The 27883-nt window shown below is 44.8% G+C and overlaps 1 protein-coding gene and 1 long non-coding RNA gene across 13 annotated transcripts in view; one reads left to right on the top strand and one right to left on the bottom strand.

Moving 5' to 3' along the window:
* Window positions 1–27676, bottom strand: part of nfixa (nuclear factor I/Xa) — a 107129-nt gene extending 79453 nt beyond the window's left edge. For 3 of the 12 annotated variants that reach the window (XM_030093004.1, XM_030093010.1, XM_030093002.1), the window contains exons 1-2: window positions 27064–27675; window positions 20234–20317 (exon numbers count right to left, since the gene is read on the bottom strand). In XM_030093004.1, the coding sequence (XP_029948864.1) occupies window positions 20234–20317; window positions 27064–27066 (87 nt within the window). In that variant the 5' untranslated portion in view covers window positions 27067–27675. Of the gene's footprint in view, window positions 1–15855; window positions 16003–20233; window positions 20318–27063 lie in introns of those variants that run through there. The other 9 variants (XM_030093012.1, XM_030093014.1, XM_030093009.1 and 6 more) reach the window with 7 other exon arrangements.
* LOC115389582 (uncharacterized) lies at window positions 229–18351 on the top strand. The gene is made up of 2 exons (XR_003931603.1): window positions 229–259; window positions 18091–18351. It is a non-coding gene; the product is annotated as an uncharacterized LOC115389582 (long non-coding RNA).
* Window positions 27677–27883: the final 207 nt, after the last annotated feature.

The following is a 27883-nucleotide window of genomic DNA, read 5'->3' as shown; positions in this document are numbered from 1 at the left end:
CATTTATATTTTTAAGTTAGTTATATGAAAAAAAAACACCCATTTTATTCCATAAATATAAATGCTGACAACTGAATTTTTATACACATTATAAATAAAAGTCATTTAATTATTTTTAAAATTAAGTCATCATCAACACCACACACCATGTACTTTATAAAAAGCTCAGTGTCTGTGTGTGCGTGTGTGTGTGTGTGTGTGTGTGTGTGTGTGTGTGTGTGTGTGTGTGTGTGTGTGTGTGTGTGTGTGTGTGTGTGTGGTCTGACCATCATCTGAAATTACTGATTTTAAAGTCCACTGAGTGATCACTATTATATTATCAATGGCATGAATCAAACGTTTTATCCGATTTTGGCAATATCCATATAAAATAAGGTCTCTGACCTATTTTATGAATTCAGCTCTTTGTAAATATTGTGTGTTTTATTTCTATTAGACGAGCAGTGAAAACAGGACGGTGAGCAGAGAGCAGGCCTGAGGAGGCTGTCAGTGTGTAACACCCTGCCATCAGGAGGTGATGGGTTAGCAACCTCACAAGCCTCAAGGATATAAAATAATTGCGGAGAAGTTCACATAAACTGTAATTTCCTCAGGAACACTCATGAAAAACAAAAAAAAAAAAGCATGGGCCTTTTTTTTTCCGTCTTTCCTTTTTGTGTGGTTATTTTTGTATTCAAGCATTCTCCCAGTTTTCTCCTGAAAGTCTCACTCCTGCCAGTCGTTCGATTTCCATCCAGCTCGAAACCTTTTCATCCATTCTAATCCCTGCAAGGGGAAAAAAAAACCAGAGCAAAACTTCCTCTATTCCTGCTCTCTTTCTCCCATCGGCACAGATTGATGTTAAAAGTGTGTCTGCGCATCGTTTGTAATTACGCCTGTTTACACACTGAAGCATTACTATGTGTGAAAGTCTGGAAGCCATTTGTGGCATGAGGCTGAGGGGGAAAGACAGAGCGAGCGAGCTTTAAACAGCTCCAGAGACACAAGGACTGATAGCAAAGCGGGGCTCCTGACATGACGGCAGACCTGGGTAATATTATACTCAAATATGCTTTTCTCATTTGTGCACTGGGTTTGCCTGGGCAGCCTGTCACTGCCGCCAATGTAAGCACATCAAAGATTAGATCAGGGGCTCTTCGTGATTCTTTTTAAGTAACCAAAAATTTGTTCAGCCAGGATTTTCTTGAGGTTTGTGTGGCTTTTCTCCCGGCGTTATCCCATTTGCATAAATTTCACCTTATACAGTTAATTATAAACAGGCCTCTAACCTCACAAGTGACTTACGCTTCTAGTTTATGTTCTGAAAATATTTGGAGAACAGAATTCAATTTGGAGTACGAGAACAAAATTTGCTGTGACTGTTTCTTAAATATATCTTGGTTTTTTTTTTTTGGTTTTTTTTTTTTTTGGGATGAAACTCAGCAGACAGCCTCCCAGACACAGACTCTAAACAGTACTGTGGGAACTGTAAAAGAGTCCTGCATGAAACATTATACATTTAATCCATACGATGCAAAACTGGATTTCAGTCTTGATAACAGTGCCGCCAATTAGGGAGAATGTTTCATTTGGGAGTGATGCTATCGCGGGCAAATTTATAGATTTCAAACTAAATTAGGAGATTCTGGCGCTGCATGTTGCAAACAATGATTTAATAAACCATTTCAGCATGTGGCGGCGGCCGAATGGAGAGGTATAGAGTTACACGCAGGCTCACGTTAAGTGGATTCATACAGGCAGCTGCATGTGTACTGTGTGTGTTTACATTGCAGTAGTTTCTGTAACAAACCACACACACACACACACACACGCACACACACAAACTGTCAGTGTGGCATTTTCCAAAAGGACATTGCTGTCTAACAGAGTACAGCATTTCCTCTTGACGAGGGCAGCCATTTTTGATAAGGTCAAGTAGGCAGTGTGACACTTGGAGAGCGTGAGTGAGTGATGAGTGTGAGTGTCTGCGTGTGTGTGTGTGTGTGTCCTGCAGCTTTCTGCTTCATCTCTTCTTCTTCACTTTCTGTGTCGCCCCGAGCCGAAACGCCTGCTGCAACACACCTACCGTCCTGCGGCCGGCGCACGCCAGCGGCGCAGCGTGCGCGCTCCGCTCGGCCTGCAGCTGGACCGAGGGCTTTGAACCTCAACGCTCAGCAAATACAGCGGGAATCGGGCAGATAATGAAACCCGATATCCCTTCGCCTCCGTGGCCCGGCTCCGGCGGTGGCCGAGGCCCGCTTCTCCCCGCACAAGAGATGCACTATTGAGAGACTTTCTCTCTCTCTCTCACTCTTTCACTCCCTCCCTCACTCTTTTATTCCTCTCCGGTCTTCGTTCTGCCAGTCGGCAAGAGTCGGCGAGATGCCAACCTCTCCCCAAAGCCGGGCAAAGTGCCCTCACCCTTTATGCAAATGACTCACCACCAGCCCAACTTTACACATTCACTCTGCGCGCCCTCCCCACATCACCTCCGTGTCTTCCTTTCACCTCTCCTACACCCTTCCCTCTCTTGCTCTTCACATTGCTGGGACAATTCAACCTTCTGCTGCCTCGCTCGCCCCGCTCTCCTCCGTCGTTTTGCCTGTGTGGCTCTCTAGCTCGATTGCTGCCCATCTTCCAGCATCTCTCTGTCCCCCCCCCCTCACTCTTTTCACTGTGGAACTCCTTTTCTCGCTGCCTCTCTCTGACACACAGCTTGACTCAACCACACTCAAACTTGTGCACTCATTTCTCGGTGCCAGACAGGCAAGTGCAGAGTCCCCCACCCTCCACCCCTCCAACCCCCCTCCATCCCTCTCTCCCTCTCCCTTTCTCTCTCTCTCTCTAACTCCCCGGTACTTCCCTTAAAGGGAAAGTATCCCCTGCTCCATAAATTATCATTTTCTTGTTTCCCTTTACGTTTGTAAAACCATCAGATCATTTGTCAACATTTTACAACTGCGTGTCATTTGAAATAAGCCATTTGGCACATTCATCCATACTTTCCCAGAGAGTTTACTCCCCGGTTTTGAATGATTAATTGCTTCCTTGATTGTTCCCTGAGTGTCTGTGCATTTCAATGACGGCATTTCTTCAAAATAAAAAAAAAAACAAACGGAAAACAAGTTTAAAAGGAGAGTGGCGTAGACGTCTTTACTGTCGTGTTCTCATGCAATCAGCAGCACAAGTTTTTATACGTCTAAACAGTCAGTTGTGTCACATTAGAATATCAAAACTGGACAAAGTCTTTGAATGAAATTAAAGCGGGAGGCCCACCCGCTGACCTTTTGGAAAGCTGACATCATGCAGGGATATAGGGGTAATTTAGACCAAGAAAGGTTTACGAACATTTTATTCCCCCGCCAATTATTTATTCAATTTAACATTTGCAGACAAAATGTCAACAAACTGACCGTGCTACATTAGCGTGTCATTTCCACATGGGTGAGCTCCCTATCAGGAAACACTGGAGCTCGCAGATTTAATTCTGCTTATCGTCTGAGCTGGAGTTTTGCCTGTGCCGGGCTGGCACAGCGAGGGTTAAACAGTGCCCGCTCCCTGTGGCATGATATGAGCTGGGCCTATGCCTGTGCACTCTGCCTTGCTGGTGTTCGGGGGGTTGAGAGCGGGGCGGCCGCTCCGAGCGGCTTTCTATACGGCTCTGATCCCGCTCGGGTTAAAAGGCGGCTGCTCCATATGGCCTCCAGAGAGCCGGGTCCCGATCTCCGCTCCGCTCCGTAGACTCCGGGTCAAACAGAGACGGGCCCTTGATACGGAACAAAGTACCGGCAGTGGGAGGGTTAAAGGTCGCGCTGTCCATTTTGAGCCGGGTTTCCTATAGGGCGACCAGCATGCAATGCCGGAAGAAACAGAGGACACACACGAACACATGCTGGGAGGGAAAACAAAGAGCCTACACAAACACACACATACACGGACCACATCGGTTTGAAACTTTGTCTTTTTTCTAGGACGATTCCAACAAATCCTCGGGGAGCGCCGCAGTGACACAGGATGCAGACGGGCGCCTCCGGGAGAGTGTGTGTGCAGCTATCTCTTCAGTGACCACACTCACTGACTTCCACAGCCTAAACTACCACCTCGCTCCGACCTCAGGAGCACCACAGCACCACAGGCAGACAGCCTTAAGTACATATCCCCAAGACATAAAATAGAGGAAACCCACCTCGATAAAACGGCACCTCACACACACGCCAAGCAGAAAAAAATAAATAAAAGAAAGCGACATATAACATTACACACGTCAGTGTGAAGTTGCGTGTTGTGTATTCTGTTAGAGAAAAATGTCTTTTCAAAGCAGCTTTTTAAACTCTCATTCTCGAGTGCAACAGCAATTACAAAGTGCAATTCCGAACAAATGAACATTATATGCGTTTTATGCTAGCGTACACGGCAATAACAACTTAATAGCTTGCATCTGGTGGGTTTATAGGTAGTGCTTCACATTTGCGTTTTTTGCAAGAAATTCCCCCTATGGTGCAGAGCGACACAATAGCACGTAAGCAAAATACGGTTTACGTGTTACCAAACGTGTTCTTACTGGCCTCGAAATAAATCAAGACAGATTCTTTCTTTTTTTTTCTTCCCAGAAACACACTCTGCTTTGCTGTTGTCTCACTGAAACAACAGAAAAAAAAAGACAATTTTAACGGCAATAAATGATCCATTCCTGCCATATTATTGTTTTTGAGAACAGCACAGTTTTTGCTGGGAGTTGGTAAAACCTTCAGTGAAGCTGGTCCGCTATGAAACACCAGTCAGTCTCCATTTATAAACATGTGATTGTATGAAAAGATAGTATCACAGAAGAGCGAGCCAGAAGGAAAGAGCTGGACTGAAAGCAGCAGGAGCTGCCACGTCAGATGTTGCTGAGGCTTCTTGGCTGTCAGGACTGAAAGACGCGCACACATACACACACACACACACACACACACACACACACACACACACACACACACACACAGTGAAAACACACGCTGCAGACAACTATGGTATGGCCTGCACACACACACACACACACGAGTTTGCCTTTGCAGTGTTGTTTGGGAGTAGGAGTCATCGGCCAAGCCTGACACCCCTGCTCAGTGTAGCCATCACCACTGTCTTTCTGTGAGTCAACATGCGCGCACACACACACACGCACACACACACACAGACACACAATAAAAGGAACAAATCCCTTGCTGCACAGAACGCGCCCGCCTGGGGTCTGATCACATCAACCTAGCATGGCTTCTGGATGTTCACTTAAACCTCGCTCGCATTCTTCAAGCATTAAAATAAATATTTAGCTTTCCAAAATTTCAGTCAAGTATTTTAATGCCCCAAAAATAACAAAACTTTAAACTGTGACAGCACTATATGCAAAACATACAAGCGCTTGTTCTCCGAGCGCAGCGTCCCCTGGATCAGACGCAAAAATAGGATTTGGCCTCGTCATTATTTAGGCTAGCTTTCCAATTCTTGGAGAAATTGCATTATTGAATACAACAACGCTATTGTTTCGGCAGCGTTTTAGCGAGGCATTCGGCTTTATGTATTTCCAGAGAAGAAAATCAAAAACGTGAACACTGCTTTTCAGTCTGCAGCAGAGAGACGGTTCTCGTGCCGAGATTTGATTCTCCAGATAGCACTTGGCACCGTTCGCCTGCTCTAAGCACTGTAATATGGTTATGATGCATTAACATTCCTTCACATCGCTAAAGAAACCCAATATGTGTATATCAAGCATTTTAGTCAGTGGAGGACAAGAAACGAAACAGAGGAAGAAAAAGGGAAGGAGAGGAGCCAGGTAAAAGATTACCATTAAGAAGCAATAGGGAGTAAAAAGTTGCCCCGTGACGTGAAGTGGCATTCCAGTAGACAAAGACTGCTGAATGGTGAAACTGCTTTAGATAGCCCGCGCTGTTCTCATGAGAGATAGACGGGGAGTTAGTAAAGTGGCTTTTAAGCTCACAAAATCCAACATATCCCAGATAAGACTGTGGCTCTTCCTGAGGGAACGCAAGAGAGGAGCAGTCGGAAAGAATGAGGTAAAACAGAAAGAAGCGGCTGAAGTAGCAGATGTAATGAGAGAGAAAGAAAGTAGTCAAGAGTTGAGGGATGACAGAAGAAACCGTCAAAGATAAGCAAACACATGTAAAAAAGAAAGGGGGAGGCTTTGGGAATGGGGCAGAACAAGAGAAAGAGGACAGAAATGAAGTGTATGGAAAGTGAGAGCGTATTTTAGCTTGAGCGCACATGTGAGCTTCGGTGTTGGTTGATCCCGTCTTATACGGTGCGGCGCATGAACCCGGAGACACTGAGCAGCCCTGAATACTTCTCCAGCAGGATTTTATCACCTGTGTGAAAGGCGGCTTGAACACACACCGGCCAGCGGTGCCATCAATCTCTGCTCCCCTCGGTTACAGGACGACGCTGCAAAGCCTCTTTCGAGTAAATATACAAAAACAGTATTGTAATCTAGAGCTGCGTGAGTTATATGAAACATGCATACTTACTAAACACACAGTTGTTCCAAAAGCACATGAAAACAGGCCTCTTTTTTAGTTTTTTTCATCTTGCATATACTGTTAACTGAATTCTACATGCAATCCTGCAAAAAGACAAGAGACAGGTGCACACACACACACACACACACACACACACATGCAAGAGAATGTATTTAATCATCTCCAGTTTGTTTATTAAGCAGTGGTCAGGTTTTTAACTTATAAACCTTCAAAACTACATTGCAAAATTCCTCCTTTCAGACTCCAGAGAGAACATTCAAACAGTATTAATTCCTCTGCTGGGAAAAGGGACGGCCTTTTCCCGGAGCAATCCATAACATCTGAATATAAAAATAAATATGAAGACCGGGCGTGCGCTTAACCCCAAAGTGAGGAAGGAAAAAACCTGCCGGGAAGTTTGATGGCGGTGTATGTTTTTCCTCTGTTTCACCCACACGAGGAGTAGCATTTTTTTTTTTTTTTTTCCATGAAGGTATACTCTCGCTGTTCAGACCGCAATCACCATTTCTCGAGCTTCTTTTTCTTTTAATCATCCCTTTACTGAGCCTCTCCTTTCTGTCTCCTTTATCTTTTCCCTCGCTCTCCCTCTCTCGCTCTCTGCTGGACGCCCCTGCGCCAGTTAACACACCACAAGCCAGAGGGAGGACCGCAAGAATGCTTAAATCAGCATAATTAGGCCTGTGTGTACTTTAAACACACACGTTTCCCCCAAGCCTGGACCCCTGCCACCCGAACACCGCTGCGTACGCAGCCACGGCCTGTCTCTTTGAGTCAATAAACACAAACACATCAGCAGTCAGCCTCACAAACGTTTACACAGCACACACACACACACACACACACACACACTCACACATAAATACATATCAAACACACAAGGCGAAAAATTATGCAGTATCCTCCGTCCACACAAGTTTATTCCACCAACTGAAGCTGCCACCCTCACACAGCTGTCACTTCCCTGCCCTAAACCGCCATCACCACACGAACACAGCTTGACCCTTTGCAGCGCGGAGCTGACGGGGAGGAAAGAAAATCGGTTTAATATGAGAGCGCCGGTCTGAGAAGCTACATGTCTGCTGAAAGTCTGCATATGCGAGCCAAAGGAAGAATTCGAGCACGAGCGTGCGCTAAAACAATGGCAGGGATCAACAATTGGGTTTTGTGGTTTTGTCCCACACACACATCTGCATGTGTTTTAGGTTTCACTGGTGCATTAACAAACATCAGCCTCCCAGTGGATACAAGGTGCCCGGCTGCATATGGGGATTATCAGTAGTCATTACAGACCATTTAATAATAATCACCGCCATCTAAAACAAATCAGTCCTAGCATGTGATATTCGAACGGCCAATATAACGGGATGAGTGGATCATATTAGCGAAGATGAGAACTGACTGGGGAGCATTTGACATCCCATTCTATTTGAACGACTCACAAGCAGCTCATTATAGTGTTTATCCGCGGCCCTGCGCTGCTCATCATGTGTGTCGGTGTCTCTCTGTGAGAGATAAGAGTTACAGCAGGGACGACGCCCGTGGACTACATTGACCCAAGCGCCCTCAACAGGGAAAGGTGGAAGTCAATAACTACAGCAGCCTAGTTTAATTCAATCCAATAAAAACACGAACTCCCAACTCCCAGGGGTCTGAACGCTCGCAGCTCCCAAAGAAGCTTCAGGTGTGGATGGACTCTTCACTAAAAGACACTAGATGCAAGATTTAAACATGTATTTAAAACAACCAGCATAGAATGATTTTATCTATTCTGAATTCTAATTTTGTTTCTTCAAGAAAAATGCATGAGAAAGAAGCAGTTCCAGCAATAAATAGCGATACTTACGGTCGCGTTACCATGGACTTTATATGTCATTAAATCAAAACACGAACTCGATTTGATTTCCATTTTTAACATCCAGCTGTCTCAAAAGCAGCCACATTTTATACGGCCTCAATGTACTTTTCGCTTGGCATGAAACTCCAGAGAGTGCTCAGGATGGCCAGCTTGGTCTACTTGGGGAAAAAAAAAAAATCTACTTAGAAAAACACGTTTGTTAGTAATGTTTGATCGAAGTGGTGTGATACTGTTTATAAGTGATGAAAACTAGTCCCTCAGAAGTCTTTCAGCATGTCTCTCTCGCTCTCTCTCTGTCTCTCTCTCGCTCTCTCAGACAGACACACAAACATACGTCATATTTGTGTGCTCACACAGCTGTGGATCTTGCGCAGGGTTCACCCAAGGTAAAGATATGGTATATTACGCAACGGCTTATAGATTTTTCCACCCCTGGCGAGCTGCCAGCGCGCTCAACAGGAGTGAGCGAGAGGGGCGAGACAGAGAGAGTCAGAGAGCAGCACACTTTGTTCCACAGAGTCTGACTCACTAAACTGGGATTCACTGGTGGCTAACGGGAGCACGGGCACTGTGACCAGCACATACACCCTCAATGCAAGGCTGCACTAAAGTGCATGCGTTAGTTGAAATACTGTGTCAAATATTAGATGTATACAATAATGAGAATGAGGGGAGGGGTTAGTTAATGTTTCAGTGGAGCACTGCTCCTCAGTCTGTCCCTGCTTTGCGCTCACATGCACACAGAGTGCAAAAATAAATGACCTTACGCAGTCGTTCAACACAGCGGGGTGTCATGGTTATACAGCCTGCCTTATGCATTCCTACCTCCCGCTTAGGGAGACAGTAAACATCTTGACGCAGGCACGGGAGCGCGCACGCAGAATAATAATAACCTGTTCCTGCCGATTTCGTATTTATTTTAAAATACCGCCGTCGATATGTAAGTTTTGGCACTGATTGTGTTGTCGGGAGCGTGCAAACTTATTTGACAAAGCAAAACAGTCACGAGTCTCTAGCGTCTTGCTGTGAAAATGCATGAGCAAATCCCTTTGACGTGAACAACAAAAAAGTCTAATGTGCGTGCATGACAGACATTTCGGTGCAGACAACTTCCAAAATGAGACTTGGAAGAGTCAGCAAGAGCAGCTCAATCTGTTTTGAATCAGAAGCTCGCCTGTCAGCATGATCAATCTGAATGTTTTCTTGATTTACTTACTCAGTACGTGACATGCATATGTTAATGAAACTTGTGCGCTCCTCATATCAGCTTTGTCCATATTTTCCCGCCTGGATTAAGGAGGCAGACATACTGTTCACACACAAGGCAACAGAAATGCATTCACTGAGCTGATTTGGCCTAGATCTCACACACCAAGGTTACCCTACTCTTTTAATTGGGCTCTTGATGCTCGACATAGGGTGTACTTCCTCTAATTAGCTATATCTATAGCGTATGGGAGGGTGATGAATGCATGCATGTGTAAAATCCTCTTTTGAGCAACTCCAAACTAACTAAGAGCTTTAATTTCACGCTAGGCTGCATTGTCCCATTCACTGTGGTTACCCCCACCACCCCAAAAAGAAGAAGAAGAAAAAAACCCTCTGAGAAAATGAAAAAGACCGAAAAACACACCCATGGGTCACAGAGGAGGGGGGTGGAGAAAGAAAAAGAGAGGGGGAGACAAACAACAACAACAACAACCAAAGCTCATCCTTAAACAATGCCGATCTCTCACCAACCGTTACTTCTCTTTTAAAAGGAGCTAATTGAGGAGGTGGAGGGGGCTGAGAAGGAGATGAAGGTGAAGGGGAGTCTGTCTCGAGCAGCTGCTGGAAGACGGCAGTTCACCAGATCTCGCATCTTCTCATCCCTTTTTGGTTCCTCACTGGTTCCTCACACTTTCACTGTCTGGTGATCTCATCCCTTGCTTGGCAAGCTGACGACTGCTTGGTTCACGTCGAACGGCGGCAAAGCGCGAGTTGTTGCACCTTTAATTCTTAAACCTGAGAAAAATAATGACAGTCTTGCGCAGGGACGACGAGCAATTATCATTCAATCACATAATCGCTTTTACACACCTAATTCTTACCGCTGGCCACCAATAAAATTATATCTGCATAGAGGGATAATTATGTATATTTGATTTTTAGTGCTTAATGCTGTAACAGCAGAAACCAGCAGAAGCTGAACTGCGAAAGACGTTCCCAGTTTGAGCACACAGATGAGATCCAGACTCCGCTGCTTCTCCGCCACATGTCTGTCTATCTGTCTATAACATATGTGAATGTGGGGTCTGATTTCCGACGAGTGTGTGCGCGCGTGTGCCTTTGTGTGAATACATGTGTGCGCCGTATGGCTTGGTAAACAAAACTATATCTCAGACCAACATAAGACCGCTATAGGGGCTGCCTGCTTCCACTGGCCAGAGATCAGCCTAAACCTAATCCACACTAGAAGGAAGAGGACGAGGGGAGGGAGAGACGCCACGTTTTCACACAAAAAGACACACACACACACACACACACACACACACACATATCGGTCCCACAAACACATGCCCATCCATCCAGGGGACAGCCACCTATTACCCTGTTGTGCCAACTGCCTCGGTTAAGCATGATAAATCCATTTTCTATGGGCAGTCAGGAAGACTGCACAGATAAGGGATAAGCAGAGCAGCACAGTGCCGGATTTAACCCACCTCCAAGACTGTTTCACACACGTTCAGTCAGACACACACAGGCAGAGGAGGGCTGTCCTCAGGCTGCCTCTCGGTTTTGCTTGGGGCCTCGTGGGCTTTTCTCCTCCAAAATTTAGCTATGTTACAAACAAAACTAATATTCAAGCACACCATTAAGTGTGTTTACGTGATGTGGTTTCAAATATTGAACCGGATACAAATCCGCTCCATTTGTCTTCACCTGTATTCAAACTCTAGTAAGACACTGTTTCACTGATGGGAGACAAGTTGTGCCATTTCCCTGCACTCTTTCTGGGCCAAGCAGTGTAAGGTGGACCTGGTCTGCCTCCAACAGAAAGGATGAATTAGTAAAAGAACACAGTGTACCCCTGGGTTCTGCCTGCAACCCGCCGCCTGCCCGCTCGCCCGCCCGCCTGCCCGCCCGCCGTTTGGCAGGCCACTTTTGCCCTGCTTACCGTCCACTACAGCAAAGCTATTCTCTGCTGCCTGTGCTGTGCCTACCAAGTAGCTCTGTGAGCAGGATTAGCTGTGTGTGTGTGTGTGTGTGTGTGTGCATGGGTATAGTGCAAAGTGACGCCGGTAAGACTTGGTAGTATGTTACCGGATCATGATGCAGGCCCACCTCGGCTTACACACCGTGCCGCGGCCGTCTCCGTCCGGTCCCGGTGAAACCAGAGGCGAGGGCTGACGCAGTAGAGACGCTGGCCCGGGACTGAGAAACGCGCACATGCGCACACACACATGCACGCACGCACGCACGAGGCAGCGACGGCCTCGGCCTCCGCCGCCTGTTTGTTAGTGAACCGACGGTTTTGGAAACAATAAGATCAAATAAAGCAAACAGAATTTGGCTTAAAGTAGAAGTTTTTGCGATCGCGGGGATATCCAGACCAGCAGCCTATAACTCCATGCAAACTGCCTGTGTGGGCTCTGCACATATTGCCACACAGACTGTACGCTTCTCCATATGCACGGATTCACATGTTTTGGTTGGGATGAAAGTGCTTTTATCTCCATCACCAAAGATACTGACTGTAAAAAAAAAAAAAAAAAAAAAAAATCACCACATTTTTTCTGTTGCCATGTCTGTGGCATGGCTACAGTATGTATAGATTTCCCTTCATGCTTTCAAGCTCTTTGCCAATCTGCACGGTGGGGTGAATTTCAAGGACTTATTTGATCTCCAAATCTAAAACCCTTAAGATGTGGATATAATCAGAGATGAATCGTTTATCAGCGAGTATTGAGCAAGCAAATAAAACTTTTTTTTTTCTCCTTCCCACCCCCCTTCCACTTTGTGAACAGTGCGGGAAATAGTTAAACAATCTTGCGCACATTGTTAAACATCTCCGAGTTTTTCCTGCAAAGCCTCAGAAAGTTGGCAGTGTTTATGAGACACGCTGTCGTCTATATTAGCAGTCCATCTCATTTGGATAAACGGGATTTAACTGGAGTCTGAAATAATTGATTTCAAAACGCGGCGCATAAAAGTTTTAATTAACGACGCCTCCTCGACCTCTTGCGACGCATTAAAACTTTATGCAAATGCATTTTTCCGTCGTGCGGAGGTGAAACAATGCCACGCGGCCCGGGAAAAACCGCAAGTTTGGCAAGTGCGCGTGCACTTCCCGGGCGCCTCACCTGCAGCCATTCCAGCAAAGCTTTTATCAACATTAATAAAACATTGTAGATTGTTTGCAGCAATTTTGCGTGTTTTCTGTGATTTCTGAATTATTTACTTAACAGAGATCAAGAACACGGTCTTAATGGGACAGCTGGACGGCGGTGGCGGCGTCGGGCACGCGCGCCCACATTACGCACGCGGCGGAGCGCATCTATCAGCCGTGCGCGCGCGCGCGCGCGCGGGGGGATGAGAACGCCTCACTTAAAGAACCGCGGTCTGACTTCTGGCAGCGACAAAAGCACAAGATCATTAAAACTATCAGAGCAAATTAAAAGCGAATGTTCGGCTCGACTTTGGATTACAGGTGTGAAGCGGGCGGTACGCGAGGCTGGCTTTGAAGTTAATTTTTGACTGCTGTTATCTTAATATCCTCTAAATACAAACACGGGCTCTCAAGGAGATATGAGAGAATGCAAACAGATCAGCTCCGCTTGATATCCATCAGTGGGACCCGGAGACGCAACAACAGCAGCCTCGGCAGATCAATATGTATCGCGCATATGGGCAGCACGCGTCCATGCGGCGCTCGTGCGAGAGGATCTGCTGCCAATTAATTTTAATTAATGGAAAGAAAGAGGAAACTCGATGCGGACCTCTGCCTCGTACCACCAGGCTTGGAAAATTATCTGTGCTAAATATGCAGTAGGGCTGTCGGACTTATTTTACTGGGCGAATCAAATAGACTATTGATCAGAAAATGTCTCTCTCACTGTTTAAAAACTCGCAGAGGTCAAAGGGAGAGGAGAGGAAGAAAGTTTCACAAAAAGACAGAAGCATCTGCGGCGATGGAGTTGATTTTGATACAGCCTTGCTTGGTTGGCAATGGGGATATGTCTAATTTTTTTTTTTTTCTAGCCTCGTTTTGTTTCTGACAAACTATATAAAGTGTGAGAAACTCGCTGAGGTCTGCGCTGAAGGCCCGGAATAACACCGAGAAGGAATCCTGCATGTTTTCCACGAAGCTCGTCAAAACCAGACGGTTCTGTTTTAGGAAAGGAATGATTACAATTTTCTGCTCCGTCACAAAGGATGCGTGTCTCCAAATAAAACTTGGGAGTTTGTCTAAAAGCGATAAAAAACGGACGTTCGAAACTTATCACAATGCAGAGAGGGGGGCGCAGGGCCGTGACCTCCGTGTGTCACTGCACATGGAAGTCACGGGCCTGCAGAGAGATGATCAAGCTAAATCTGATTCTTTATTTAAAAGAAAAAACAATATATAGTCATGCAAAAAAAAAAAAAAAAAAAAAAAAAAACAACTTCATAGAGAAGCTTATACGCAGCATTTCTTGCATGACAACTTGACCTCAGATTAAAAAAAATAATAACAGATTAGTGAAAAAAAAAATCTGATCATAAATGATCTTGATGCTGACATAAAAAAGGTGCTGGGAAAACAGTGAAAGAGAAAGTAACGGCGGCTGCAGTCCGGTGCAGGATGAGACCCGTGCAGCGGGCACGCGGCGGCCTCGAGCTGCACGCCGCAAGCGCACGTCTGCATCTCTCATGTTAACTCTGCACTGACTGCAGCAAATGCATGCATCTGTAAAGTGTCACCTAACCAACATCAGCTGTCTAAATATATATTTTTATTAAAAAAAAAAGCGAGGGGAAGAAAAGGAAACAGAAAAGGTCAGACTCAACTTGACCTTTCATCTGATGCGCTTTGATTTGTTGTAGTTTAAATTACAAACTGAAATATCGACACGGTCAAATAGCATATAAGAACACATGACGAGAAAATACGTTCAGAAAAAAGTAAGAAGTCAGAATAAGATGCATCTCATGTAATCAGTTTAAAAGTGTCTTGGCCCAAAATGTCACTGTGACTATTTATAGTAGGATTTAAAACAAACAAAGAAACAAGGAATTAATATCCAAGAGAATATACAGACTGTGTTAGATGTGACAATAAAATAAAAAAACAAAAAGATAATTGTAGCTTTGTACTGTCAGTGGCAGAAGCGCGTGCTGGGAGAGGACACCAAAGGTCAAAACGGAGTCTGTTATTTCAGATTTCTGTATAAACTGTGGGAATAATATCCAGATGTGATTTATTATTCCAAATATTGCTCGACTCAAGAAAAGCAAAAAAATATATTATTTATTTATGTGGAAAATCCAACCTCAAACCGCACGGCCTTGGAAATTGCGCACATGGTCCTGCAACAGCTTTCTGACCGCGTTAATTCCTAAAAAAAACTCCTGACGCTGTCATTTAAACAAGAAGCTTACAGACAGGTACAGAACGCCGCACGGCGAGTATTTTTATTTTATTTTTATTTAATCATACTTCCAGAGGAATAAATACACTTAGCGGGGATCTCGCGGCTATACGTCTGCACGCTCCCGGCAAAACATCCACTTGACCTAAAGTTCAAACTGAGTTTTGTTTTTTCAAAAAACTGCGCGGATTAAAACGGGGTCAAACAGGACCGCTTCCACCGTGACCCCAAAAGACTCCCGTGGCCGTGCGCGGCTCCAGACCGCGGCAGACCTCCCTCACGGCCGCAAGTCAGAAAGCCAGAAAGAAAAAAAAAATGAAGCCCACTGTCCTACAACTCCAGATATTAAAACTTGATTATAGCCCATTACAATAATCGATCAGGTCGATAATCGCCTCGAGGCGTTTGCAATAAGGCTCGCCGCCAACTGTCAGGACACCCAGCGCCTCTCCCCCTTCCTCCAACCTCCGTTTTATATAAAATAGATTTGGGAGAAGCGCCATTTTCTCTCCAAACCATGCGCAATGAGACGCACAAGAAAGCCCGTTGGAGAAGTGCCACTAAAAAGAAAGGGGAAGAGAGAAAGAGAGAGAGAGAGAGAGAGAGCGAGAGGGAGAGAGAGGGAGAGGGTGGGGGGAGCGCGAGGGAGAGAGGGAGGTTAAACACTATCGAGGAAAAGAGAGCAGAGCTGGAAAAAAGGTCCTTAATACGCAACAAATGACAAGCGGCAGCACGACACACAACACTGCACTGTAAACCACATACAGTAGAGGCAAGCCGGAGGCGCGCGACACCGGAAAAAAAAGAAGAAAAAAAAAAAAACTAGAGAGAGCGCGAGCGGCGGAGAGACGCGTGAAAACGGCGATTTGTTCCGTACCTGTGTCAAGCAGTAAGGGGAGTACATGGTGGCGTCTAGAGATGAACACTGGAGTAGTTGATAACAAAGTTGGATGGAGGTTCGCTGCGGTGCCGCATTGCAAAGCCGCTGTGTCCAGGCTGTAACCCCGCCTCGCGCGCGCGCTCCCAGTGAAAGCCGCGCACCAACAACTTTACAGCAAAGTTTTTGCAGCTCGCTCTCGCCCTCCCTCCCTGCCTCCCTCTCTCTCTCTCTCTCTCACTCACTCTACCTCCCTCTCTCTCTCTCTTTCTCTCTCTCTCTCCCTCCCTGCCCGCTATTCTAACACATCGGTAAAACTGTACTTTAACATTTCTACTTTTTAGAATTCCAAGTCTTTTTTTTTTCTCTCTTTCTCTTTCACTGACTCGCTGCGCCTCCCGGACGCAGCCGCTTTATCCCCGCGGCACCGCAGAGACTTCTGGTCCGCCTGGGATCGTCCTGCGACCCCGGAGCTTTACTAACTTATTTATTAAAGTATTCTAAAGACTAATAATAGTCCTACAGGGGGTCCGCCTGTATTTTTCTTGAATATTAGGATTCAAACCTATCTATCTATCGATCTATCTATCTATCTATCTATCTATCTATCTATCTATCTATCTATCTATCTATCTATCTATCTATCTATCTATCTATACAGAACATGTTCAGTCCCAAATCTATATGCATTTTTTTTTTAAATTGAAGATAAACTTCACAGTTTGCCTTGGACTGGCTTCTTACTTCTGCACTTGCTGTTAGTTATAATCTACTCTTATGTGCAAGATGCAGTATTTCAAATTCATTCTGCTCCTGCACAAAACCAAAGTCTTTCCCTATGGGCCGATAAAGTGTATTGCACTGTCTTCTGTCACCTGTCTACCTGTCTGTCATTCTGTTTGCGTTCCACAAATCAACAAAAAGGAACGCAAAGTTTGTCCAGATTTAACAAAAACTCTTGTCAATGTTTGTCCTTCAGCTGGGACTTATCAGTGACTTTAAGGCGCTTTGTACAGTGTTTAGAAACTTTTTAAATCTCTTGTTGTATCAATTAAATATTATAAATGTTTACAGAATCTTTCTACTGTTGGCAAATATCATATTTTTAACTTTGTTTGATAAACCTGTCTTAAAGATCTTTGCCAGTGAGCGCAGAGCAAACAAGTGACTGAGAGGGCCAATTTCCTCAGAATGAGCCCTTTTTTTTCCTGCTTTCATCTCCTTTGGTCTTGTGAGGAACGCAGAAGAAAAAACAGCAAAAAGTTTGACCGAAGAAGAAACAGAAAAGTTTGAAATTTCCAACTCAGATTAGGCTGTGGTCTGTAATCAGCCAATGATTTGGACCGTGAGTAAAACCCCGTCTGCTCTCCGACAGTTAACTGATTCAAGCGTCTTCAGTTGAGGAGGGGAGTATATTCTTATATTGATAAGTTAATAGAATAAATGTGAAGGCAAGCCACTGACTCCGCATTTGATACTGCTGAAACGTCAGCTTGGGTTAGGTAGATTAAATCTTATTTATGGAACGTTATGAGGCTCCACGGCTGGGCGTGAAGCTGGCCGCTGCCAGCACCGCTTCTGTTGACGATACTCTTTGTTGATCATTTTGGGGCAATGAGCTGTTTATCTGAAATAACCACACCTATAAAGTGTTTACAGTACTGGGCGCGTTCGTATTTTCTCAATATTTCTAGAGATTACTTCGAATCGAGCTAAAGTCCGAAGTTATTACAGCATGTTGTAAATTTGACTGTCTAAGACTGTAATTTATTCAGCTGTGATACCACTTGATTTCCTATTTTGCTCATTTTCAGCTAATTCCAGGTCATATTGCAGTCTTATATGCATGTATACGGAGACAAAAGACACCTGAACTCGGGCAAAGTGGCCTAAACCGGTCTCATTGTGACTCCTATTGTATGGAGGCGATACACTCTGTTTCTAATCAGGCTTGGCTTTATCCTCGCCCGCTCCCTGCTCCTCAGCCTAATCAAACTCATATATGCAGGCAGAGTGCCTGCAATTATACATAAGCCCCGGCCTTGTGCGTGTGTGTGAGTGAAAGTGTGTGAGTGAGAGTGTGTGTGTGCGAACATTACTGCTTGGATGCGTGTGTGTGTATGTGTGTGTATGTATGTGCGCATGTGTGCCTATGTGTGAATACAATGCTGTTTATGCATATGTCTATGTGTGTGTGTGTGTATGCGTGTGTGTGTGTGCGCGCACACTCACAAGGGTGCGGTTTTGGGGGTTGAAGTCACCCCAGTGGTTGAATGCCAAGTTTTTCAGGGGGATATGAAGCTGTGCAGCTTTACGAGACCTCAGCCTGTGTAGGATACTTAGACACTCACACCACAGACACACACACGCACACAATGTACAATATATGCATGGGTTGCATATATACACACACATACACACACGTACAGCACATACATGGCCACAGATGTCTGGTGGTCAAAGATACGCTGGCACAAGCAACAAGAAAGGGAATAAAAGATTTACCAAAAAAATGAAAAATACTAAATAAAAGTAAAAGAAAGTCAAACATATCGAGGTGTAATGTTCTTTTCCTAACGTCTCTCGTCTTTCCAAACCACACCCCACCCCGGCACAGGCCCAAACCCCAAAGCCTTTGTGGGCTGCCTCACTTTCCTACTTTTTCTTTCAGTCTACTCTTCTTTTTTTCTTATTCTGTTTGTCTTTAAAAGACATTTCTCCCTTTTCTCTTAATATGTTTTTTTTTTTTTTTGTTCTTTCATATTTTTTCCACCGTCCTTATCGCATGCTGGACTTTTCATCTGATTTCGCCGATCGCCCTCGTCTCTTGCTTCACGTCTGGAATTAGGTGTCCGTCCGAGTATTCGACAACGAAGCTTGGCTGCAGCAATCAAGCTGGAGCAACCGCAGGAGTTACAAAACACCGCCACTCCACTCTCTCTCTCTCTCCCTCTCTCTCTCGCAAACTCTGCCTGTGACCACAATCAAACAGTCCGGTCTCAGCGTCACCTCTGAAAGCCCCCCGAGCGCTCGGGGACCTCGCGGTTTCCGAGACTACATTTCGCCATTAGAAAGCACATGCGAAAACCATATGGCGTGTCTAAAGTTAGCATGTTGTGGTCTCCCAGTGACACACAGGCACTGCCCATACACTTGCTGTTTACCATTGCCTGTGGCTAGGCCATTAAATATTGAAAGTGATGTAGCATACTGATACTGCCATTAGCATGCTCAATGTGTGAGACAGGTGGTTGAGGCTGCCTTTCAAAAAGGCAGGAAATATGTGAACGGAAAATATGTGTAACTGTACCGTTTACTACGCCGTACAGTGTAAATATTGTTTGGGTAAGCTGTTTATGTGTGCTCTGGGAAGGAGCACGCCAGTCAAATGCATACAGGCATATGCAGTCAGGAAGAAATGGCTGACTGGCCGCTACGGCTAACAAGCATATCATACACACAGTGCGGATCCCAGAGACTCTATGGATCTGTTAGCAATCTGAGTGTGTGTGCACAGCAATGTGTTGCGCCTGCTGCTTTTTATGTGTTTACTGTGTGTAATAGCTGCTCATACGTTACACTCAGACTGGTTCGGATTACTGCATTGCTGCCATGTCTGAACCCAGCAGGAGGGAAATGTATAGATTTATTTATTTTGCAGTCTGATGTCATACGTCCTGAACTTAAGCGGAAAATGCAACACAATAGAAGTGTATTTTACAATGACTACATGCAGCTTTTTATGCAAAACGCATCTTACAAAAAAAAAAAAGATCTTCCATTTAGTAAACGCAAGAATTTTACTTTGTTATAACAGGCGTCTAACTTTTGTCCTCCATCTGAAAGAAATATGTGCGGGCTGTGTAGTGAAGCCAAACTTTTAGCGAGCATGAATAATACCTAAAAAAAAAACAAAAAAAAAAAACATGCTGCCAAAAAGTTGACATTTTCAGGAAATATAGTGTTTTTCTTGAAGACTGTTGCCACATGGCAGCAGAGTCGCCAGAAGAAAAAAAAATCCAGGACATCCATGATGACATGGAGAGAGGACTTTACAGGAAATGGACGTATGAGCATGCAAAAAGTCGAGGCGAAATGAGGATCAACACATTAATTCCAGAAGTGTGGCCTCGAAGTGAAAAGACGGTAGATGACACAGAGTTGAACATGTGGAGAGAGATATGACTGCTGAAGTCTGAGGCTGAAACGTGCACTGATGGCTCTTTTGTTCTCTCAGGGCGTCTCAGCGTTCAGTTGCAAAAGAGAAAAAGGAGATTATTTCTAATGGACTGGGATTGTGTCTGTGCCCAGGAATAAATCTTAAAACAACACTAGCGTGTGTGTGTGTGAGTGTGTGTGTGAGAGTGTGTGTGTGTACCCTGTATGTATCAGACACGAGGAAACATTCAGGCATCCCTGGGCCTCTCGTAGGGTCGTCGTTTACCAGGTAGGTGTCAGTAGCCTGAAAACAAAGAAAAAGTTATGTCATTATTAATATTTCTGCCACAAAAATATGTTTTCACATTACATAGATCTGCGAAACCTCCTTAAATGATGCAGTGGAAAATAAAATTAACTTCACAGACATTTTAGCCAGTTATTTATCAAAACATTGAAACATTTACCACAGACTCAGTTTAATGCGATTCACTTTCAGGACAACGGCTTGGAAGGTGTGCATTTCTGTCTAAAAAAGAAAAACTATAAGAATCTCCTGAAAGGCATTCTTGCCGATTAGCCTGACCACAACCGGATTTTTTTGAGCTTCCTCTTCGTGAAACATCCTGAAAATCTGCCTGCACTCCATGCAGAAGTCTTTAGAACTCGTACCGATTTCATTTCTCCACAGAAGCACTGCAAGACTTGCACTGCAAAACTCCAGTGAGATAGTCTGTAAGTACCCGTGTGTGTGCATGTGTGTGTTTGTGCGTGTGTGTAGGTGTGCATTCAGGGAGCTTCATTTGTATTCTAAGTCAAGCAGGCAGGCGGGCAGGCAGGGTTCTGGCAGGGCCCAGAGCTGTGAAATAGGCTCTTCTTGCAGTTCTGCCGTTGATTGGATCAACCTATCCCACTCTACTTAGCTGAAGGGAGCCCAAATCCCACAGCCGCTGTGCCGTTCTGTGAAATCCTATTTCATTTCACAACTTTAACGGATAAAAAAGCATGCACGCACGCTTGTGCCAGCCCAAGACCCCATGCCACATTTATTTATTGAACAGGAGCAGAGAGAAAACAGTGTATCTAGTTGTGCGGAGAGGTTTTAAATGCACACACACACAGATAGAGAGTCCCACTTGCTGAAAAATATAATCACCCCTACGTGTATATACATCTTTTTTTTTTTTCCTCCACACACGTGTTCGCTAGCCTTATGCACAGAAACGCACGCGCGCACACCAGCGCACACGTGCATGCCACTTACGCAGACACACAGACACAAACCCCATAATAAGAGCCAGACGTTGGCAGACCACACAGCCCTGAGTTGTGGTGAAAACAAAGGCTATTCATATCCTTCGCAATGAGAGGTCTGTACAGCTAACTCTCTTTCTCCCTCTCTCCCCCGTCTCTCCCCTCAGCTTTTTATTACAGATAATCTGCACTCACAAACCTTCCATTTTTCTGCAATTGTGTGATTTCTAATCATCTTTATTAGTCCATAAACATGTTTTTTTTCTCTCTTTTTTTCTGAGTCTCTTTTTATTGCAGAGGCCCTTGACTCCTTGAGGGGGCAACACAGCACCTATTGTTTAGTTTTGAGAAGATGATGAAGCCAGGAGCAGAGTGAGAGAGGCCTGCTGATAAGACAGCAAAGCATTATGGGAACCGGGTTAGCGGGGTTCTTCAGATCCACACGCACACACACATACGCGCTGATGCACATACAAAAGCACACACAAGACAAACTGCAAGCACTTCAAGTCTGCCAGGCCACATGTGTCTGATAATGAAACGACGCATCCGATTGGTTGGCGGTCAGAATAATGGCCCGGATCCACAGCACCTGTGTGGGGGTCCACACCAGCGCGAGTCTGCCGGCTACCAGAAAACGTACCACAATGCATCAGGTGTGCTGGACCCTCTGCGATTGGCTGTACCAGGCCAGAAACAGGGTCAGGTGCACAGGCAAGCCTCGCCTGATTGGTTGAGTCCGACCCAAAAAGCTGCGGGTGAGAAAGAGCTGTTTTCATTGGCCGCCGCCGCCTCATTCTGCTGGTGAATGGGTGTCTGGGTGGATGGCACCGGGACAACTGGGAGCGTGTGAGGAGACATACTGACTATTTGAGAAAATCTTTGTACATATGTAGCGCTTCGTATCGGCACAATCTCCGCATTACCCATCCTTTAACTTGACTTTGTGGAACAACAATACAAACGCACAAAAAAAAAAGCACACTGCACTCCAACAATAGATCATTAACTCTCATTTCATATTAACCGGCTGACAAAAAGGAGTTTAAATGCCGTTTTTATGTCGTCAGCCAAAGAAACAGGTGTTGATGAACCTCAATCCCATTGTGCAACAGTGAATAACATGAAGCTAATGAATAGGCTAAGCTCTGTACCTGCCACTGGGGAGGCCAGAACATACTGACTCCCTTTGTAGTAAACCCCTCAAAAACTCCAGGCCCCCAAACACTCTCTCCTGCAGCAGTGTATGAATTATATATTGTACTATATATATAGAACATATGCCCAGCCCATATGGCCAGCCCTGAGCGAAAAAATCTCAAAGCCCTCCTTAATTAACATTTTAGAGGGAAGATTCGGAGGCGGGAGATTGAGTCAGTGACCTATTTGGAGTCCATCATCGCCCAATGCAAATGTGTTAATTGAGACAGATTTTCCTACTCCACAAATATGTGGAGTTGGGGATGCAATGGAGGTTTTTTTTCTTTTTTTTTTTTTTAATGTGTTTTTGTCCAAGCCATCTGATTTAAGGTAGGGGTTTAAGATTAGTGTTGGACTGCCGTTCCCGCCGCCTTCACTGACAAAAGAAGACCCCTCTCTTTCACTTTTTCCCTCTCAGTCTCACTCTGTCTTCCTTTGGCTCGCTCTCTATCTGTCTCTTTCTCTCTCTGGGTATATGTGTTGACGACCATATGGCCAAATTCTTTGGAGGTGAGATCTCCGAAAACCTGCTCGCACACTTGCGCGTACACTCACACGTGTAGTGACACACACACCTCCACAGAGCTTTGTGTATGAAAGGCCCTGATGGCGGAATTTGTTCTCAGATGGCTCCATTTTAAAGCACATGAATGGCAACATATCAATGATCCTCCTCTCTAGCTTTCGGTCTCTCCGCATCTCATATTAGCACACACACACACACACACACACACACTAATTTGCCACCTACACACAAAAATGTACACTGCTCTCTCTCACACCTGGTGCAGTCATCGTCTTGTTTCCAAAAAGGATTTTTATTCTGGCTGCTGCACAATCCTCCACCACAACTGCTATCAGCACTGTCAGTCCATCTTTTTTTAAAAACCATAATTATTATCACCACTATTGTGTCTTAAACACGTTTTTTTTTTTTTTTTTTTTCATCCTGACTTGGTGGCTGAAAATAACACTGCCAAGTTTAAGGCACAAGATGAAAATGGGGGGGATGGGGAGGGAAAAGAGACAGTCCAGCCAACCTGCGTGAGATGGCAACCACTTCAAAGACGCCAGGCCGCACCGGCGATCTGTTCCACGTTGTGTGAGGAGTGTATGAAAGGCAGAAATGGCCGCCGTGTGAGTCCCTGCCAAAGCTACCTCGGGGAGAAATGTTGGAAAAATACGATTTTTCACACAGCCATCTCTGGGGGTTGACGAGAAAACGGGAAGACTAAGAAGGAAGATGACAAACGGAGGGACTGCATTTAAAAAAAAAAAAAAAAAAAAAAGTATAGATGGATGGCTGAGCAGAGTGGGGCTAATTATTTCACTCTACTTGTGGGTCCTGAAGGTTTGGCTGGGTCAGAAGTACAGCCAAGACGCAGGGCTGAAGATTTCATTTGGCTTAAATGTGCAGTTGTGTTTTACACAATAGTAAATGGTGGGATTCTGGATAAGGCATGAGGCACATGGCGTGAACAGTCTGTTACGCACTGTTATACAAGACTGACTGCGGGAGGACTGAACGTAGACATTTTCAGATGACTAAAGCAGAAAGCATGCGGCCTATGTCAGAAAACGGCATTGCGGTTTCAGAAGGTGATGGGAGGTAAAAACTTCTGCATGCCACTTCTTTGACAGATGTAAAGCTATGCCAGGCTTGACAATGGCTGTCTTGTCTTTATGTAAATTTAAAAAAAAGAAAACAACTCCCCATCCTTTCACCAAAACTGTTACGATGAAACAAACAAGTTTGAACAGAGAGCGCATTGTGACACACCCCAAGATTCACTTGGCCTGGCACCTGGCCTGTCAACTACTGATCTTGCTAGACAGGATAGGCTATGGACTGCGGCCTTGAGATAAATCCATGCCAATTGTCACACTGAACTTCTTGGGCTCCGGCGTTTCATCACCACACTGCTTGCACCGTACGCCTGCTTCGTGCATTTGGTAACTCAATACCACTGGCACCCCTTTTCCTACATGTCTTCTTATTGAAGCTCATTTTTTTAATAGCCAAACCACACTCAGTTGAGGTCTAACTCCACTGGCTGAGTGCATTTAACAATGAGGTTTGGGCTGGTACAATCGGCCCTTTGTGTCACACAAGAACTGATCCATGGGGAGATTTTCTTGTGGTTATGGTCCTAATACAGCCGAGTTTACCACAAAGACTCGGAAGCATAGAGTTACATTACAGCGCACACGCAGAGCATGACTCAATGAGGCAGCGCGTCGAGTTCATTTCAAACGCTTCACCCACTTTCGACTCCAGCAAGATGATACTGAGATGATGAGAATTTATTTAATAACATGCAAAAGGTTCCCGCCTACCTCCCGACTTGGCACCAATAACTTTCTTCACTTTTACTTGACTGGCAGGTTCGGTGGTTGGCAGGTTTTCTGAGCAACAACCACAGCTCAAGCAACTGTGAAATTATAGGCCTACAATCAAAACAAAATGAGCATCCTACTACCATTGCCAATTATGAGCCATTGTCTGATGGCTCTCTCACCTTAATAAATATCTCCAATTATTGGGAAACCTGCCATAAATAAACATTTGTGGCCTGCGATTTCATATTTTTTAAGTCCTTGAGGCCTGTCTGCGTCTGTAGCTGTGTAGGTATAACTCCACACCAGCAGCCGACGACAGTTTATTTAGCCACACAACCTGTATATTTAAAATAACCCTGCCTTTGTGAGAGAATGGACTCAAACCTGTTATGTAACAAACTGAACAGACAAGCCTGATTAGTGGTGGGTGTTTTTTTTTTATTTTTTTGTTTACGCTTTGATAGATGTCACACTCTGTGTGTGTGTGTGTGTGTGTGTGTGTGTGTGTGTGTGTGTGTGTGTGTGTGTGTTTAAAATTATGTCTTTAAGCATTATTTTCTTTCAGTTGGTAGAATAACACTTTAACATTTTAATAAATATAATCACATGGTGTCTTAATGTAAGCTATGTAATTGGATTTTGAGCAAACAACTTGTTTGAGATAACTCAGTAATTAATGACCTTATCTACAGCGAAACAGCACTTGAAACACAGACAAAAAAGTTGTATTATCAAACCGATAAAATGGGAGGAGCAATTTTAAGTTATCTGGTGTTTTTATGACTTAACTTTAAAGGGCATAAGGTTTGATTCAGATAAAATTAAAACAAACTGAAATAAAATAAATGCAGTGAAGACATCACATCTTGCTAAAACCTCAATCTCTTGGGCTGATAATAAAAATCAATGATAATGCAGGTATTACTATTTCTATTATGCCATTCAAAAACAAAGACTTCAAATATATTTTAGATTACAAATGCACTGAGGAAAACCTGACTGAACAATATGATCTTTTATATATTAATACATCTCGAAGGTTATGAAATGTAATATTTGTGTCTGCAAATGCTGCTCAATTTAAAAAAAACAAATCACCCGAGTTTCAGCTCCGTGTTGAATATTGGGGTTCATTAATTCAGGCTGCTTTCTGAGATCTCCTCAGCACGAGGGCACAAAGACGGTCTGTGTGTGTCACCTCACCTCCCCACCCCCTTGTGCTCGCCAAAAAGTGCCATCAGCTACGCAAATGAGGTGCCCATTGATAAGAAGAAGGAGAAAAAAAAACACACAAACAAACAACAGCAGCCTCCCTCAGAGGAGGACAGTCCGAGTGTCAGGTGGATGCAGCAGCTCCGCTCCGCGCGCTCCGCCGGCTCACTGCGCTCCCGCACACATGCAAGCGCAAAGCGGAGCCGTCATCATCTGAAACGGCCGCATACTGTCTCCGTGTCTTAGCTTTTCAGATCTGCATTTGTGTTTTATTCTGTTTGATCTGAGCTGTGCAGGAGGATCAGCCTCCACGTTGACAATCGGTGTCGACAGGGCCACTCAAACGCCTCTGCAAACACTCCAGCCTGCACACTGCATGCGAACGCACCGCAGAAGATACACTGATTTCAACTGGGCAAGGACTCTTTTTTTTCAGTGATAAATTAGAAACGCAAACATTTGGGAAGAGAAAAAAAAGATTTGAAGGAGGAAAAAAAATGTGGAAAAAAATGATAACTTGAAAGCAACTGTAAAGTTGTATAAAAGTGTGAGTTTTTCAAAGTGAATGGAAATATATTCTTATATTTGTCCCTGCTGAGTATTTAATGTCTTTCTAAATGTGCTCAAACTGTGTGAATTCGGCGGCATTATCAAATCCATCAGGGTGAAGAGGTGGTCACTTCTGCACAAAGCACGACCACTCTCCCTCACTCTGTGGCGCGCGCGCACGCACATACACACAGGTGTGTTGTATCATCCCCATCATTACCATCACCATCATCATCATCTTCATCATCATCATCCTCATCATCACCACCACCATCATCATCATCATCATCATCATCATCATCATCATCATCGTATGGCACGAGACCCAAAAGCCTAATCCATGTGTGTGTAATAAAGTCCACGCAGGTATCCAGGAGCTGAAATAAAGCGCGTGGATGCAGTCACACCAAAATCGCTGCTTTGTTTACTTTCAGTCCTATAGACTTTACCCTATAGACCCGACGGAGGGGAACTATTGAGTTACACAGCACGTACCATTATAGCGTGGGGAGATCTGCCAACCCTCTCAATGCCCCATTTTCCTTTAAAAGTTCAGCTTCCAAAAAAGTGAGAGAGGGAGTGAGAGCTGAGGGAGGAAGACTGGGTCTCTTCGCTGTTGCCGGAAGCAAAAAAAGGGACCTTTAAACAAGTCGGCCTTAGGCCCAGATAGGGAAAAAAAAAAAAAAAAACACGCTCTTTCAAAAGTGGGTCCACTCTGCAAGAGATAGGAGGAAAAGAGGACAGCGGCTCCGAGCTCCTCCGTCTACCGCCGTTTGGCGTCAGATGCGCCCATGTCCAGCAGGGAGAAGTCAGGGAGACGTCTGCGCCAAAGTCCCGAGGTGCGTCCTTCAGCCGCCAAACTTGTCCAGTAGATTGGGAGACGCAAAAACAAAAAAAGAAAAAAACAAAGAAAAAAAAACTCCCCGAGATATTATCAATAACACGATGAAAATCACGGACGGGAGAGGTGATGCACAGTAAGTTCTGTTTATCTTCTTTTTTTCCGTGTGCAGCCTTTGCAGTCGAGCAGCTTCTGAGTCCAAAACGTGTCCAAAAGCAGCTGTCTCCTACGCCGCGCGTCCGATCTGTTTTACCCTCGTATCTCTCTCTCTCTCTCTCCTCTCCCTTGTTCCAAACACACACAAGCACACACGAGCACACACACGGAGTTACACACAAACGGGGGGACACCCCTGGTCCCTCGCCGCCTCCTCCTCAAAGCTGACGAGATGAAAGAGCAGCTTGCGCGTTTTTCGCTTCTTCAAATCGCTCCAGCCTCCGCCGAAAGCGAAATGCCTGCACAGCGGCGCGGCGC

The sequence above is a fragment of the Salarias fasciatus genome, chromosome 6 (genome assembly GCF_902148845.1).
Source record: "Salarias fasciatus chromosome 6, fSalaFa1.1, whole genome shotgun sequence".
Lineage (NCBI taxonomy): Eukaryota > Metazoa > Chordata > Actinopteri > Blenniiformes > Blenniidae > Salarias > Salarias fasciatus.
The sequence above is the reverse complement of the archived record's forward strand: the minus strand, read 5'-3'. Positions and strand labels throughout refer to the sequence as shown.